The 14527-nt window shown below is 49.5% G+C and overlaps 5 protein-coding genes across 5 annotated transcripts; all 5 read right to left on the reverse strand.

Annotated features, from left to right (window-relative positions):
- Positions 1 to 722: 722 nt before the first annotated feature.
- On the reverse strand, positions 723 to 3782 carry BC939DRAFT_524604 (ferric reductase like transmembrane component-domain-containing protein). Its single transcript, XM_051561272.1, has 4 exons — positions 3247 to 3782; positions 2861 to 3135; positions 2183 to 2747; positions 723 to 2083 (listed from the first exon to the last, which is right to left on the reverse strand). Exons 1-4 carry the CDS (start codon positions 3677 to 3679, stop codon positions 738 to 740), a joined length of 2619 nt encoding a protein of 872 aa, XP_051417466.1. The 5' UTR covers positions 3680 to 3782; the 3' UTR covers positions 723 to 737.
- Positions 3783 to 5603: 1821 nt separating this feature from the next.
- BC939DRAFT_482765 (metallo-beta-lactamase family protein) lies at positions 5604 to 7071 on the reverse strand (the record flags this gene model as incomplete). Its single annotated transcript, XM_051559147.1, has 6 exons — positions 5604 to 5806; positions 5924 to 6079; positions 6246 to 6504; positions 6625 to 6760; positions 6789 to 6925; positions 7015 to 7071. 6 exons carry the CDS (start codon positions 7069 to 7071, stop codon positions 5604 to 5606), a joined length of 948 nt encoding a protein of 315 aa, XP_051417467.1.
- Positions 7072 to 7460: 389 nt separating this feature from the next.
- Positions 7461 to 9611, reverse strand: BC939DRAFT_435205 (uncharacterized protein). Its single transcript, XM_051553456.1, has one exon. The coding sequence runs from the start codon at positions 9506 to 9508 to the stop codon at positions 7553 to 7555; it is 1956 nt and encodes a 651-aa protein (XP_051417468.1). The 5' UTR covers positions 9509 to 9611; the 3' UTR covers positions 7461 to 7552.
- Positions 9612 to 9728: 117 nt separating this feature from the next.
- BC939DRAFT_435208 (P-loop containing nucleoside triphosphate hydrolase protein) lies at positions 9729 to 11789 on the reverse strand (the record flags this gene model as incomplete). The annotated part of the gene is made up of 6 exons (XM_051553457.1): positions 9729 to 10111; positions 10250 to 10791; positions 10938 to 11022; positions 11142 to 11272; positions 11600 to 11696; positions 11757 to 11789. 6 exons carry the CDS (start codon positions 11787 to 11789, stop codon positions 9827 to 9829), a joined length of 1173 nt encoding a protein of 390 aa, XP_051417469.1. The 3' UTR covers positions 9729 to 9826.
- A 46-nt stretch (positions 11790 to 11835) lies between these two features.
- BC939DRAFT_435210 (major facilitator superfamily domain-containing protein) lies at positions 11836 to 14064 on the reverse strand. Its single transcript, XM_051553458.1, has 2 exons — positions 13582 to 14064; positions 11836 to 13048 (listed from the first exon to the last, which is right to left on the reverse strand). The coding sequence occupies exons 1-2, from the start codon at positions 13879 to 13881 to the stop codon at positions 11894 to 11896; spliced, it is 1455 nt and encodes a 484-aa protein (XP_051417470.1). The 5' UTR covers positions 13882 to 14064; the 3' UTR covers positions 11836 to 11893.
- Positions 14065 to 14527: the final 463 nt, after the last annotated feature.

The following is a 14527-nucleotide window of genomic DNA, read 5'->3' on the forward strand; positions in this document are numbered from 1 at the left end:
CTTACTGTCCAGTACGAGTGAATCTTTAACCTCTAGTTTATACCTCACCACAGAGGATCCTTATATCCGCGTTAGAATACATGTTCGCCACTGTTCTCACTTCCTGTAAGAACCTAGGCATCACTTTTTTTTGCTTCCATTGCGTAGCCATGGCCCATGGTTTTCAACCATGCATCATCGTGACCCATCATTTTACCTCTTCTCAAATATCCTACATATTCTATCGCACATGATGCCTAGTGCTTCCTTTCCTGACTTTATCTCACCGCCGTCCTACACCATCAATCTTTTATCATTATCTTTGCAGACCAAGTCAGCATGGTTGATAGTTCATACGATCGGGTCTCTCCCACGGATGCTTCTCCAAACATCATTATATAATCAGCGGGTACTCTATCAGCTAAAGAGATGGCAATATTCGGAAGAAGATTGAATCACGGTCGCACAATTAAAAGTAAACGTGGCGCATGGATTCTTTCGTGAGGAGCGAGGATAAGTGATATTCTCAATGGAGGCTGAGAACTCTTGAATTAAAAAAAAAAAAAAAAAAAAATGCTGTGCAGCTGTCGCGATACCCCTTGACGTGACTTGCATAAATGAAAAACAATACCATGGGAAATTTGATATCGGGACGAATGATTTTTTTTTAAATGTGAAAAATGTATTATGCATAACCGTTGTGTAGAAGTAGTATAAAAAGGACCCCCCCCCCCCCCCTTCCCCCAGCAAGTAGAATCCTATGGTGCCCAAGTCTCGCGATGGAAATCCACCGCCCATTTTGACTTCTTGATCTGCCGTTCCACATGCTCTACAAACGCCTCGGGTCCGCCTCCAAAGACCGCCACCATAGCGCGGTCGCTGCCGACCGCTCCAACACCGGCCCCCATAAACCTCTCGATCACAATCTTGACATTCATCCTTCCGGTCGAGTACACTACATCTCCCTCATCCCAGTTTCCATCCTCGACGCTCAAGTTCTCGTCCTCGATCTCGAATGTAGGGTACGGCAGGTTCTTGTTATGTGACTTTCCTGTCTCGATATCGCTCAGATTGCTTGCAGTCAACGAACGGAGCAAAGTCTTGCGGGCGTAATGCATGGCGAGATAACCGATGATGCTGGCGATGATATAGTGGCCAAAGACCGGCACTGAAGAGTAGGAGCCATAGCAGATCTTGTACTGCGTTGGCGTCATATCCGTCATAATGTCGCAGTAGTGAGCAGAGCCTTCATAATGGATCGCGCGGAGAGCGAGCCAGACTGCGAGAGGGACGAGGATCAAAACTGCAGAGACTGTGAAATCAAGTTTAGCAAAGCGCGCCGAGACAGTGTTTGAGTTCGCATCATGGAACGTAGGGAGGCGTTTCGCGTCATAGCTAGTTGCGCGGGTCGGTGAGGATGGGGTCAAGGCAGTGCTATGATCATGAGCGTCGATCTCGTCATGAACAGACTTTCTAGATTCAGGAGAAATGGGGCTCGAAGGTGAGGCGACAGGGGAGGGGCATGTGGAATGGTCCACAGAGGAGTGACCATCAAAAGACTGGGTCGCGGGAGAGCTGCTCGAGGACGCTCTTCGCGAGCCCTCCTGCTTCTCGTTCTCGACGGCGGTGTCCACAGAACCTGAACGCACATGGCCGCCTGCGGCCGAGAAGCTCACGCCGGCAGCTTCCGACTCGGCCTTGGACTTCATCCTCTCGTCGTTCGCGGAGGTCTCGACAATCGTCCGGCCGGACAGAGCACGCTTCAGCTTGGTGCCAGTACGTCTGAGGGACTGGAAGCGCTTCTTCTTGGACTTTGTCGCGGACTGAGCGGGGACCAGGATATCGTTCTTGATGACATGTGCATGTGCGCCCATCAAGACATTGGGCTTGTCCGGTCGCGAGACATAGATCTCGACGTGGAGCCAGGAAGTAAAGCGAGGATCGCGAGTGATCTGGTGCAGGAATGACCCATAAGCATGCAGCTCACTGCGAGTGCGGAAGGTGCAGATCAGATGGAACTGCATGCGGAGCGGGTCAGTTGACGAAGCGATCTGCGCGGCAATGGCCTTGATAAGTGCCATGAAGGTGGTAACAGCGGCACCGGCTTAAATAAAACAGAATAGAATGAGAAAAAAAAAAAGTGAGTGAACAGACGCTTTGAGACTACATTCACCAGAACAAATGTTCATGAGAATGAACTTACCGACAAAGACGACCAAAACTTCAGACTTGAGATAGTCATGTCGTCGATCACCAAAAACACCCTCAACATTGGCCTTGACCCTGATGCGCTTGTCTTCCGTTCCGCAAAGTCTAGACAATGCGCCCGTCCAGCTCTTAGGCGTATGGTATGTTCGAATGAACAGCACAATGGACCTAGGGTCCTCTGGCCAATAACTGGCAATCGTAAACGGATGGTAGAGAGTTCCCAGCTCTGGCACCTGCACCGAGATATAGTCACCGGGATAATATGGCTTCATGGGCTCAGGTGATGTCAGGGTCAGCTTGATAATGTCTGCATCCACGTTGAGCGTGCAAGAGGCCTCTGGATAGAGGGTACGGGATTGGATCATCTTGGGGACGAAACGGTCGACGAGGAAGAGGATCACGCTTGGGAGGAGGTAGTACCAGAGCATGAAGTACGGGTAGTGCGTGATCGTGCCGATGAGGAAGATCACGGTCATGACACGATGCACGCCGATGAAGGCGGTGTAGAACCGGCGCCGTATTTGTGGGATCGAGAAGAAAGCGAGGACGAGGAGAGCAATCTATTGTTGTGATCGAGTGAACGCGTCGACAATTTAGATACAAAGTTCATCCATTGCCCTGGGACGCGTAGTAAGGCAAAAAAAAAAAAAAAAGAACAGTGCAGACGACTTACCAACGCGATGACCCCCATAAGATTCATAGTCGCCCTGCCAATGTCGTCAAAGCTGATCGCTTCACCAAGACTTTTATCCCAGATGTAGTACATGACGTATCCGATTGTGTGTATGATCGACCAGACGAGGATTCCAACACCGAGCCATCGGTGAAGGGGCAGGATTTCCGCGTAGGTGAACCCGAGCGAGTGGAGCATTGATCGGCGCAGGACTAGGAAGAGGATGAACGTACAGCATGCTATGGCATTGTATCCTCCAACTAGACCAATAACAACTGTCCAGAAAGCAGAGATTGTACGCAAGTATATGGTCAGCAAGGTTAACAGGCATATCTCTGGTAGAGAATGAGAAGTAAAAAAAAAAAATGAAGAGACGCTGCACTTACGACCAAGTCCGCCAACAGGTCCATACTCAGCGTAATCATCTTTAGCATATGGAACGATCGCGGTGATGGACCAGCCAATGTTAAGCAAGACCATAAACCCGGCCAGGATCCAGAACTTGACAGTGTAGCCCCACAGGACGTGATGCTCCCACAACGAGATCTTTTGCTTTACAGACACCGGGGTGGTCACTTTAGCAATGCTGTGCTGAAATTCACGTTCGGCTCTGTAGTAGTGACCCCAGATCGTGGCCATATGACCGAGAACGGAGGGGAAGATCATGAATGGGACTGTGAGATAGTCGCGGTTGTTGAGGTCGAAGATCCACTCGCTGTAAAGGACCCAGGTGTAGTAGCCCTCAACGGCCATGTATCCAGTAATGATGAGAAGGCATAGGAGGACGAGGGCCCTCAGTGGATCGATGGATAGTCCCATGGTGATAATGAAGGGAAGGCGTGCAGGGAAGGATCGTATTTCTTAGTGCAACCGGGGAGGCAGGGGGTATAGGTAAGATATGCAGGGTGTCGGCGATCTTTTCAGGAGCAAGCACACAGAAACCAAAGCACATCCATGTCCTTTTATACCTTTGTCCTCGATGCAGCAAGCCAACAATTAGGGCTTCCTCCAGCAGCTGGGATCATAAAACAGTGTCCCGGTCGTGATTCGAGGCGCGGGCCGAAAGAGTCGCTAAGGAATGGCCATGAAAACGGAAAGTGTCTAATTTGCAAAAAAACTGATCCATGTGGTACTCTTCATCTGATAAGACACGATAAACTGGCGAGCAACGACATAGCCGGCTCCACCGTTTGTGTACGTGTCCCTCAATCGATATATGTGTTTCATTATCAGATCCAGGTCTAGGTCTAGATGGCCAGTGAACAAGGCAGGGTAACAAATGCAAGTCGTAAAACGCGAGAAGCAAGGACCCTGGAGCTAGAGGGAAAAAAAAAGAAAAAGGAACGGGATTACTGTAAGCTGTATAACGCTGAGGTTGAATTTTTTGTGTGAATGGAGGACACTGCTGCAAAGAAACAAAACACGCATCGCGGCGAAGGCAGACGGAAATGGCGAGAGGGATCTGGTCTCATTGGATCCAAGGACTTTTTGCTTTGTGTCCCCTAGTAGCGGAAACCACACGCCAGTAGTGGCACATGTAGGCGAACGATGTCCGATCAATTCTTAAGCAGAGAAACTTTATTCAATGCAGTATCACTCTAGAACACAATAGAGTATAGTACACAGGCCGGGCCATTACTTCTTTTGGTCTAAATCACCCCATCGGGTCAGAGTAGGGTCAGAAGACGGCGTAAGGCAAACATGGGTAGACACGGTAAAGGAACTAAATGATCTTGTGTCTTCGTATTCAGAACCAAAGGCGTATTTTTTTTTTTTGTTTTGTTCTTGTAGTTGACTCAGGGTACAGAGATCCATTGAAGCGGCACTAGAAAAAAAAAAAAAAAAAAAAAAAAACATAGGAATTACATGAAGGAACAACACGCGAGATGCATTAGGGCGCAACAGTCTTGCGGTGCTTCAAAGCACAACATCAACCAGATCTAGGCAGACCTCCCCCTTCGCTGCATCGTACTTCTATGAAAATGTCGAAAATGTCGTTTTCCCAAAAAAAAAAAAGAAGGGTCGAATGTTACAGATGATACCATATATGTAGAGTAGACTGCAGGAGGGCCCACCTCAATTTTCGAAAGACATGGTTATGTTCTCCTCAATTTTAGGTCGATCTGATAAGCATTTTTTTTTTAATTTTTTTTTTTTACAGGACAGACCGGGGGTAAGCATGAGAAATTGTTGGATCTGATAAGGAGACAATTTTGGACTCGGGTCGCACGCAGTGTACAGAGGTACATGAACATTCGTATGGATAGGATCTTGGCGTGAGTTTAAACTCAGCCTGCGCCTGCGGATGAAAATCGAGCAATGTTCCCGTACAAAACAAAACCGAGTTAGAGTGTGAAGGGTTGAGGATCTACTTATCGTTTGTCACCATTGCTGTTTATGTCTACAGGTGCATGTCATCTAGCCATCAGCATCAGTAACGTCGCCGAGTCATGTATCTCCTGTCCTCGCTAAGCACAAGATGATGATTGAAAAAAGGAAACAAAAAAAAAAAATAAGATACGATCTAGACGCAGAACAGAGCGCATTGATTTTATGTGTATGAATGAGTAAGCGTAGGCTGAATATTGCTCTATGATTGGTACTTTTTTTTCCCCTGAATAACAGCCCAGTTGTAATACAATTCTTGCACTTTTGCGAAAAAACTGAAATAAAAATAAAAACGAACTCGAGCGAATTATTAAAGCAAAAAGAAAGAGAATAGAATAGAGTGTAATGTCGACGTTTAAATAGTAATCTTTTGTCCATCGTAGGCAATCCTGAATTCCGTAGCACCCTTTACATCGAGGGCGCACATCCTCTTATCCTCTGTGTAATGATCTGCAGAATGACAAAATCCGACAATGAAAGCACGCTCCGGCTTAGGGTCCAGACTGTTGGTGTATTCGAGTGCCTCCGGGATGCTGAAGTGCGACGGGTGCGTCGTTTCTATAATGGTATCAGGAGTGAAAACGAAAACGGAACTATAAGACTTTGATCCAAGACATTTTTCATACCTTTGCAAATGGTGAGATTAATTTACTATAACTTCCATAACTTCCTTACCTCTCAGTCCATCAATGACAAGGACTTTTGAGCCACGGATCTTTGCAGTCGTGGTGTCAGGTATGCTGGAACAGTCCGAGACCCAACTCAGGTCATGGAATCGGAAGCCGAGGGACCAAAATGGCTCACCCGTAGACATGTATATTCCGTGGTGCACTTATTTGTTGAGAGACACAGCGGGAAGATGTACGATACAGAGAACTCTTGTTAGATCATCTTGATCACTGCGGTTAAAATTTGTTCGGCAAAAAACACGCCCACAGTTGTACACGTATCCATGTACATCCTCTTTCACATCACGATGAATGCATTAGACGCTCACCTGGTAATGGTGTGAACTTGAGACCTTCAACCTCAAAGTCTTTGTCATGTTCAATGACGTGATAAGTGAACGAAGGGATATCTCCGCCTCCTGTAGCTCTGGAAGGATCAACCATATATGGAAACGTAACCGCGATGGTGTCCATAGTTGCCTGATCCAAATAGACAGGGATGCTATAGGAGTTTTCCTTGTCAACCAAACACCAAGATCGGAGATCGTCCAGCCCAAAGAACGCGTCCGCGTGTCCGTGAGTCAGGACCTAGTACAGCATTGACCCGAAATAAATACCAGAACAACTGTCAGTTCAATTGATACACTCGGTCAGACAATGTGGTACTGAAGACCCGTCCATGATGTTGGGCGTCGCATGATATCTTACCAGCGCATCGACGCTTCGGATCCCATGTTTCGGAAACCATTGCCTTGCTGATTCGTAATAGCTCTTTCCACAGTCAATCAAGATGTTCCTATTGAGATCGTGATCATCGAGATTAGCTACTGGACCCAGCTCCTGACTATAGAACTGTGTCCTTATATTGTTACCTCTCCCTTCCATCCTCGTGCATAAAGCGGACCATGGCACTTGTGTTGCGTTTAATGTTCCTGGCACCTTCAGGCGTGAGCGTAGAAAGGCAGACTTTGCATGTCGGCTTGGTCTTCGTCAGACATGGTATAGAGGGCTACAAACCAAATACAGAACAACGATCACTGCCTTAAGCATCCGAATCTATATTGCCATGCCAGTAGACGATTGTTGTTGCGGCCATACCACTCCACTAGACGTCCCTGTTCCGAGAAAGATGAGCTCTGTCGCTGTTGTGGTCATTGTTTTGGTCTCGTCCAAGTTGATCTGATGACAATGTTCCTGCTGATGTTATGAATCTCTAGTCGGCAGGGACGGCGGTTGAATGGAAAACTTGCCGCTGGCCGCCTGGAGTATGTGTTGTTGGAAGAAGTGGACAAGCCCGGCGCGAACATGCGCTGACCAATCAAAAGGAGTCGTCATCATTTCAACATGATAAAAAAATTTGGTGGCAAAAAAAGTCCATCAGGTTTAGTGCGAACGCCCTGGGATGTTTCAGACCTAAAGGAGCATAGAAAACCGGCACCCTGGTGCCAAAAGAGCGACAGTTTACTAGAGAAACTTGACCCTAGGGAGTCGATTGGTGTGGTTGGTATTATTGAGTGAGCAGATAAGGAATTTCAACTCATTTCGACCTTTTATTTTTTTTCGTTTTGCGGAACGCAATAAAAAATTGGTGGCAAACCCCAAATTCTATCAGCACGCTTCTTGCTTTACACTACATCTATCTCGTCTCTTTTCCATGCAAAAATATGCTATTGTCTTTCCTAGAGCCCACAGCTGGGTTCTTTATATCTCTTCTCTGTCGCACAAGGACCCCACCTACACCTACGATTCCCATCGCCAACACCGCCCACCACACCGCGACCAGTCCGTAGTACATCGGCAGCTCTCGTCGCAGCTCGTCTTCGTACTGCTGGAACACCCTACCGATCACAATCTCCGCCTTGTAAACCTTGCTTTGCACAACACCTCCAGTCGAATTGTTACTGTTCATGCTAACGCCATTGAATAAAGACGGTGGTGCCATCTCTTCCACAGCAGCAGCAACCAGTTTCTGCAGCTCTGTCGGGTTCATCATCAACACATCATCCTCCAACCGCGGTAACGCGAGCTGTACATGTCCCTGGATCCATGCCAACCCTGCCTCCACCGCCGCCAACTTATTGAGCAGCAGGCACTGTATCACCGCCAGGATCAATTTCGCGAATAAGGTGTCCCCAAACACAGTCTGGATCCCCTGCACGAGTGTTGTTTCTACGTTGACCAGCGCTGCACTCATCGATGCTGCTGCGTTGACGATCCCGCTAAAGACGTGTGTGTTCAGATCGGACTCCAGACTCGAGAGCGCCGTATTCGTCTCGGTCGCGAAGGCGACAGAGCTGGTGTGCATGATCCCGTTGACGAGCTGAGGCACCGTGACTGAGAGATCTACCAGGGCTGTATTCAACAGCGGGCGGTAATGTGCTCTCGCATAATCGAGAAGGGTCAACTGCGCGTAAATCATGAGCAGCCCAAGGATCCCAACGCATAGACAGACGACCGCCTGTGATTGGGTGATATAAAACATGAACCAGAAGTAGAGGCCCCGCGCGTTTTCGTCCCTGGGGAAGAAGCAGCGTGAGGACGCCTCGAGAAACCGGTAGAGGAGCGGATGACGCGTCAGATGGTCAATTCGGACCGCGCATAGTCTCGAATCCTTGGGTGTCCATGTTGACGATTTCGTTTCCTCATGATTGCCGGATGGATCGATGGCAACAGAGGTCGCTTCTTTGGATATGGTTTCGACCTGTTGCAGTACTCTGCTTACATGTAGCGTCCATCGCCGATGTCGGAACGCGATCCAGGCCATGTTGCACAGCATCGCCACCACAGCTAAAGTGAGGACCACGAGCGTCCCATAAAGGATCCACCGCTTCAAATCCTCCGCCATCGCATCCACATCAACCAGTCCCAAGACCTTATCACAGAGCACGACCTTTTGAACCGGTATCGTTGGCATATTGAGCACCAGTCCTATCTGTGGATCTGCCATCCGGTCCTGAATAACCTTCCCCAAATCATTCAACGGCAGCGCGAGCAGGTCCAAAAGCGTGTTATCGACTTGATCGATTGCTTGCACGCCTCCCTGCCCGACCTCTGATAAGACTGGTATCCCTGAATCTGCAAGGTTGTTCAAGAAACAGCGCCATGTGCCCGTAAGCAGCCCGATCACAAAGTCTAACGTGGCCAGCACCCCGCTCAGAACGACTACGAGTCCGTAACCGATCTGACTAATGGCTGTGTCGAGTGTGGCGATAAGGCCACGGTTGACACTCTGTGCTGCGAACTGAGGGAAGGACGCGAGCGTGGTAGCGGTCTTTTCGAGGGTATAGCAGTCAGTGAAAAGAGTTTGTTTCGCATCTAGGACAAAAGTATCAACGGAAGAGCGGGTTTGGAAGAGTCGGTAGGCAGATATGATGAGGAAGATGACCGTGTAGGACGCAAATGCCTGGGATAGTTTTGCGCAAAGGCCCAGGAATGGTTGAACGGTAGGGGGAGTTTTTGTAGAATGTGCTGCAAGGCAAAGAGGAGAGGGCACTGCCTCGAGATGGTCGATTGGAGGCAGTGACTTTGATGCGGAGGGTATCTCAAAGCCCATGTTATGAACGAGAGGCGTTGCACCACCAAGTCGCGTCATGGCGATATATATACATCTCCGTCCACGTCCACGGATACCACCGTGTTCATAAAAGGGGACGTAGCGATCCACAATCGCGATCTTCAAATGTGGCAAAAAAAAAAAGAAAAGAAAAGGCGCTCTTCATACATCCAGCGAACCACGGATCACTACTTCCAGCTATTGTATTCCTCAGCGCCTTTGTTATACCTTCATCGTTGCTTTATACAATAAAATTTTAACATAATAACCTTTAGTCTTTATTAATATGTCTCTTCCAGTGACCCCATGATCCATCTACTGCAAAAAAATGGTAATTGTAATGATTGTCGTCTCTGTCTAATCAATGGACTCCTGCTCCAGAATGACATGCGACGACGACTCCTCATTGGCTTCATGCTGGAAGAAATCCGACAGACGCAGCGAACGGACCTCATCCCTGTCCAGGACAACATTATCGAGCGCACCCTTCTTGTCCGAGCCCTTGGAGCGCAGGTACTCTCTCAATGGCAACATCGATGCGTTCCTGCACGCCTCCTTCAAGTCGCTTCCCGAAAATCCTGCAGTCTTTTGCACCAGCTTTTTAAAGTCAAAGCTGGGATCGAGCTTGGTCGAGGCCAGCATCTAGCGGTTCAGGAACAAAAAAAAAAACAAGAAGACATCAATGAGACTGTTGCTCATAATATATCACAGAGCCATACTACTATAAAAAAAAAAAAAAAAAGAAAAGAATAAAAGAAAAAAGCAAGCAAAAGCAATTACCAGCTTAAGAATGTTCATGCGCTGTTCCTCCGATGGCAACTTGATCGCGAATCTCTTGGGCATTCTCCTCAAGATAGCCGAGTCAATATCGTTGGGCCGGTTTGTCGCTCCCAGAACAATGATCCTCGTATCCTCGCCCGTGGTCAGTCCATCCCACATGCTCATGAACTCGGCCTTCATCATGCTGGTGATCTCATGGTCGTTACTGCGACGCTCCCTCAGGAACGAATCAATCTCGTCAATAAAGATAATAGCCGGCTGCATCTTGTGTGCGAGCGAGAACAGGGCGGCGACCAACTTGTTGGACTCTCCAAACCACTTGTCCGTCAAGGTCGAGACATGCATGTTGATGAACGTCGCTCCAGACTCCTTGGCGAGGGCCTTGGCCAGCATGGTCTTGCCGCATCCAGGAGGTCCGTACAACAACACACCCTTGGGCGCGCCCAACAATCCAGAGGCACTTGTGAACAGAGCTGGGTGGTTCAGGGGTAAAATAACACTCTCGCGCAGCGAACGGATAATGGGGTCCAAACCGCCGATCTCTAAAGAGACATGGATCAATTATGGGCAAACAAAAAAAAGAAAAAAAGGAGACGCTGCGTCAGCTCAGCAGAGATCGTGTTACGTGTTGGCGAGGGCCATTATAACCATGCAATCGATTCCGTTCTGCTCCTGAAGGCCGACTTACGGTCGAAATCAACCTTGATGTCCTCTGGGTGGATAACCTCGGAGGCAATCACTTGCTCATACTCGTTCAGTTTAATATCCCGATGCTATCGTGATCAAGGGCGCAGATGAAGAACAGGCAGCGAATTAAGTAAATCGGACAGGCTGCTCATCCGCATGCGGTGGTGACAGAGCACAGGCAGTGGTGTGACAAGGTTGTTCTTACCCCGAGCCGATCCAGCACCTTGGCGCTCTTTTCATGTGCGTCCTTCTTTTTCGTCTTCAGGGGATCCATAGAAGAGATAATGTACTTGAATGCATAGTAGAACGCTGCCTGTGACAGCGCGAACAGAGCCACTAGTGATCAGGTCGACAAAGCAATAAGATCATCAGTTTCTGGCAGCTCTTGAACTAATGTCGCTTTAGTCAGAGCTGTCGCTCCGTGATCAATCATCCTGGAATCCGTGATGTCACAGCGACTTGGGCTTATTGTTGCTTTCTGTAATGTTCCTTGAGTCATAGGCAGGGGGCTGCATCCAGTAGAGTATTCGTCGCCAAGGCCGAGAAAAGATCCCTGTGCTGTTCCTGGAAGCCAGTGGTGTTGGTATTGTTCCGCATGGTGTGGTCATTCCTCTTGAATCGCTGTCTTGGACAATGGCTTTCTGGCCGGTGAGGGTCACTTACAGTCGGCAAGGTACTTCTTCGTCTGGGGCTGCATCGTTGCGGAATGAGGTGAGTAATAGACGATGCGGAAGGGGAGGGTGAGGAATAGGAGTGAGGACTGGAAAAGAGGACACTTCTAAGAGAAGCGAGTTTGTCAAGCAACTCTTGGCTGGATTACACGTGATTGTAGGAACTTGGAACTAATGGTCATTTTTCAAAGTTGGTTGTTTCTATTGATTTTGCAAAGCTGTATAGTACAAGAATAGACTATTATCTATTAGGGATGGGGAGTCTATGGATGGCCCCTCAACTGGCCTAGGCACGAGTGGTATAGCGGTTGTAGAACATCAAGAAGATCAGGATCAGTCCTCCACCCAGATACATCGCTGCATTGTATCCGATCATCGCCTTGTAGTCCCCAGCCTGCTCAAAGATCCTTCCTGCGATCGGCAGCGTGAATAAGTTGCCAGGTGTGTTCGTCAAGAAGATCACCGTCAGTCCCGATCCCAAGTTTGGCAATCCAACAATGTTCGCCGTAATCGAGGCCACCAACGTGAAGAACGCTCCCGAGAAGAATCCGTACACGACCGAGAACGCCGTCAACACTGCTTGCGATTGCGCAAACATCCAGATGAAACAGCTGCCGCCTGCAGCGAGAAACCCGAACGCGGCCACAGGGATGGCACCCAAGCGATCGCCCGCGAATCCGATCACGATACGTCCGACGGCATTGGCAGCGGACATGATCGCCAACAATTGTCCTCCCTGTACATTCGGGTCGAGTCCGATGATGTCCTTGGCATACGAGGGCACATACGTAAAGGGCACCACATATGCGAATCCGAACAGCGCCGCCGCCAGAAACCAGAGCATGAATCCGAGGTCCTTCATGATCGCAAGATTCATGACCTCCTTCTTGGGTGCGACTGTTGGACCTGCTAATTGTCTGGGCGCACGCATGACTAGCGCCGCAAAGGCCGTGCACACAAAGTGGAAGATGGCATAGATCCTCAGAGTCCAGTAGATGTCCACTGCATTGATCAAGGCGGGGATGATGAATCCGAGAGCAAGGCCTCCGATACCGGCGCCGCAGAAGCAGATTCCCATGGCCAGTCCGCGATGCTTGTCGTACCAGAGAGGCGGGATGGCGGTGGCAGCGAGGTTAAGAAGCGAGGCGCCGATGCCAAACATGATGCCTTGGGTGAGATACAGCTGCCAGAGTTGGGTACACCATGAGGCAAGGAGAAGACCGAGGGATCCCACGATACACCCAGACCAGAGGACGATTTTGTGCCCAAACCGGTTCATGACGGGACCAGCAATGATGGTGAAGCCGAACTGGAAGCCGGAGGCAAGCGAGCCGACGAAGGAGATGCTGGACTGGGATTGGCCTTTGGCGCCGTAGATGTCATTGTACTTTGCCTGGAAGATGCCGTAGACGGAGACGTAGCCGATTGCAGCCAGGATGACCTACAGACACAACGTTATCGTTGACAGAGATATGAAGGTTAGTGTGAGGTCCGACAGGGAATGGGTTTAGATAGCACAACAACGTGGAGATAAGGGCTGATCGGGAGGACAACAAAAGCCACGACTGGGGTAACAGGCGCTGTACCGCAGAGGGCAGCGGCTAAATGGAGATGGTGGGGAATGGCAAAGAAAGGAAGGAGATTCGGTCCGGGGTACGAAGGTTCTTTCTCAGATCGGATCTCCGCGCAGGGTGAGACCAGAATAGGATAAGGCGAATGTGTTGCTCCGTCTCGGTCATTCAGGTCGAGGCCATGACATCGACGGAGGGGTATGTGCAATTTGCGGGTGTGGACTGGTCCCGAAAGACGAGCGAGTCTTGCGATCGCCAAGAAGGAGCTGGGGGAGGAGAAGACAAAGGGCGGGCAGGGCGTAGAAAGGAATAAGAGAGCAGCTGTGCCAGAAAGCAGCCCTCGCACAGCCACTGTGCAACAGATCGTCGTTACACAAAATACGAAGGCAAACAGAACACTTACAAGAAACCCCCCAAAGACAACGAGGTATCCTCGGAAGCCAGACTCCATGACCACATCCTCGCCAAACGTCGCATTCATCGAGGGATGTCTGCTCAGGTTATGCATGGACAGGACAACACCATTGCCTGGGTTTGCAGTTTCGAAGGAGGATCGAGTGGAGGATCGTCGGTTGTGGCCATGGGACTGTGCGGTATGGGCAGGAGGCTTCTTCTCGGAAACGGTCGTTCTGCTGCTGTTGCGTTTGTGGTCATAGTGTGAAGAGGGCCGTTTGCTGCCGAGGGGATTGTCGATCTCGAACATTGCGACGATAATATGGATAGGGCTGCTGTAGGGAGATCGGGTTGAGAGTGAAAAGACTGCAGGTCCAGATACGAGGATGGGGATGTCGGTGGATAGAAGGAGGAGATGAGTGGGGTCTTTGGAGATTAGGCGCCAGCAGGATCGAGTGTCTGTCGAGCTGGACGACTGCTCCGAAGGAAGGATGAGAGGGAGAGAGAAGAAGGAAACAAAAAAAAAAAAAAGATACGGCGGAACTCTTTCATTTCTTTTCCAACCAATCGGACCCGGCCTGCCGCTGCCTTACATAGAAAGCCCTTTTTTGTACCTTCTGCACTTTCCTCCGCTGTCCCGCTGTCCCGCTGGTTGACAGGGTGCTCCCTGAAGGGAGCCTGCAAAAAACACTCGGGCACTCAATCGCCTATCAACACTAGGCGATGCATTAGATGGATGCTGTTGTCGGTGCAAGTGACATGCACACGTACCTCTGATGCGCTCACACACTCGATTGCGCAAGCCATCCAGACGAGACGTGCCTGCATTTGGCGCCTGCTCAGTTGGATACAGGACGCAATTCAGCGTGGTGGATGGTAATATTCGCCAGACAGGCGCGCACGGTGGGTGGCAGCGATAATCTAAACACCTTAGCTAGCTCTTTCTAGTCATCGTC

Source organism: Gamsiella multidivaricata (assembly GCF_025024155.1).
Source record: "Gamsiella multidivaricata strain RSA 2152 chromosome Unknown BC939scaffold_2, whole genome shotgun sequence".
Classification (NCBI taxonomy): Eukaryota; Fungi; Mortierellomycota; class Mortierellomycetes; order Mortierellales; family Mortierellaceae; genus Gamsiella; species Gamsiella multidivaricata.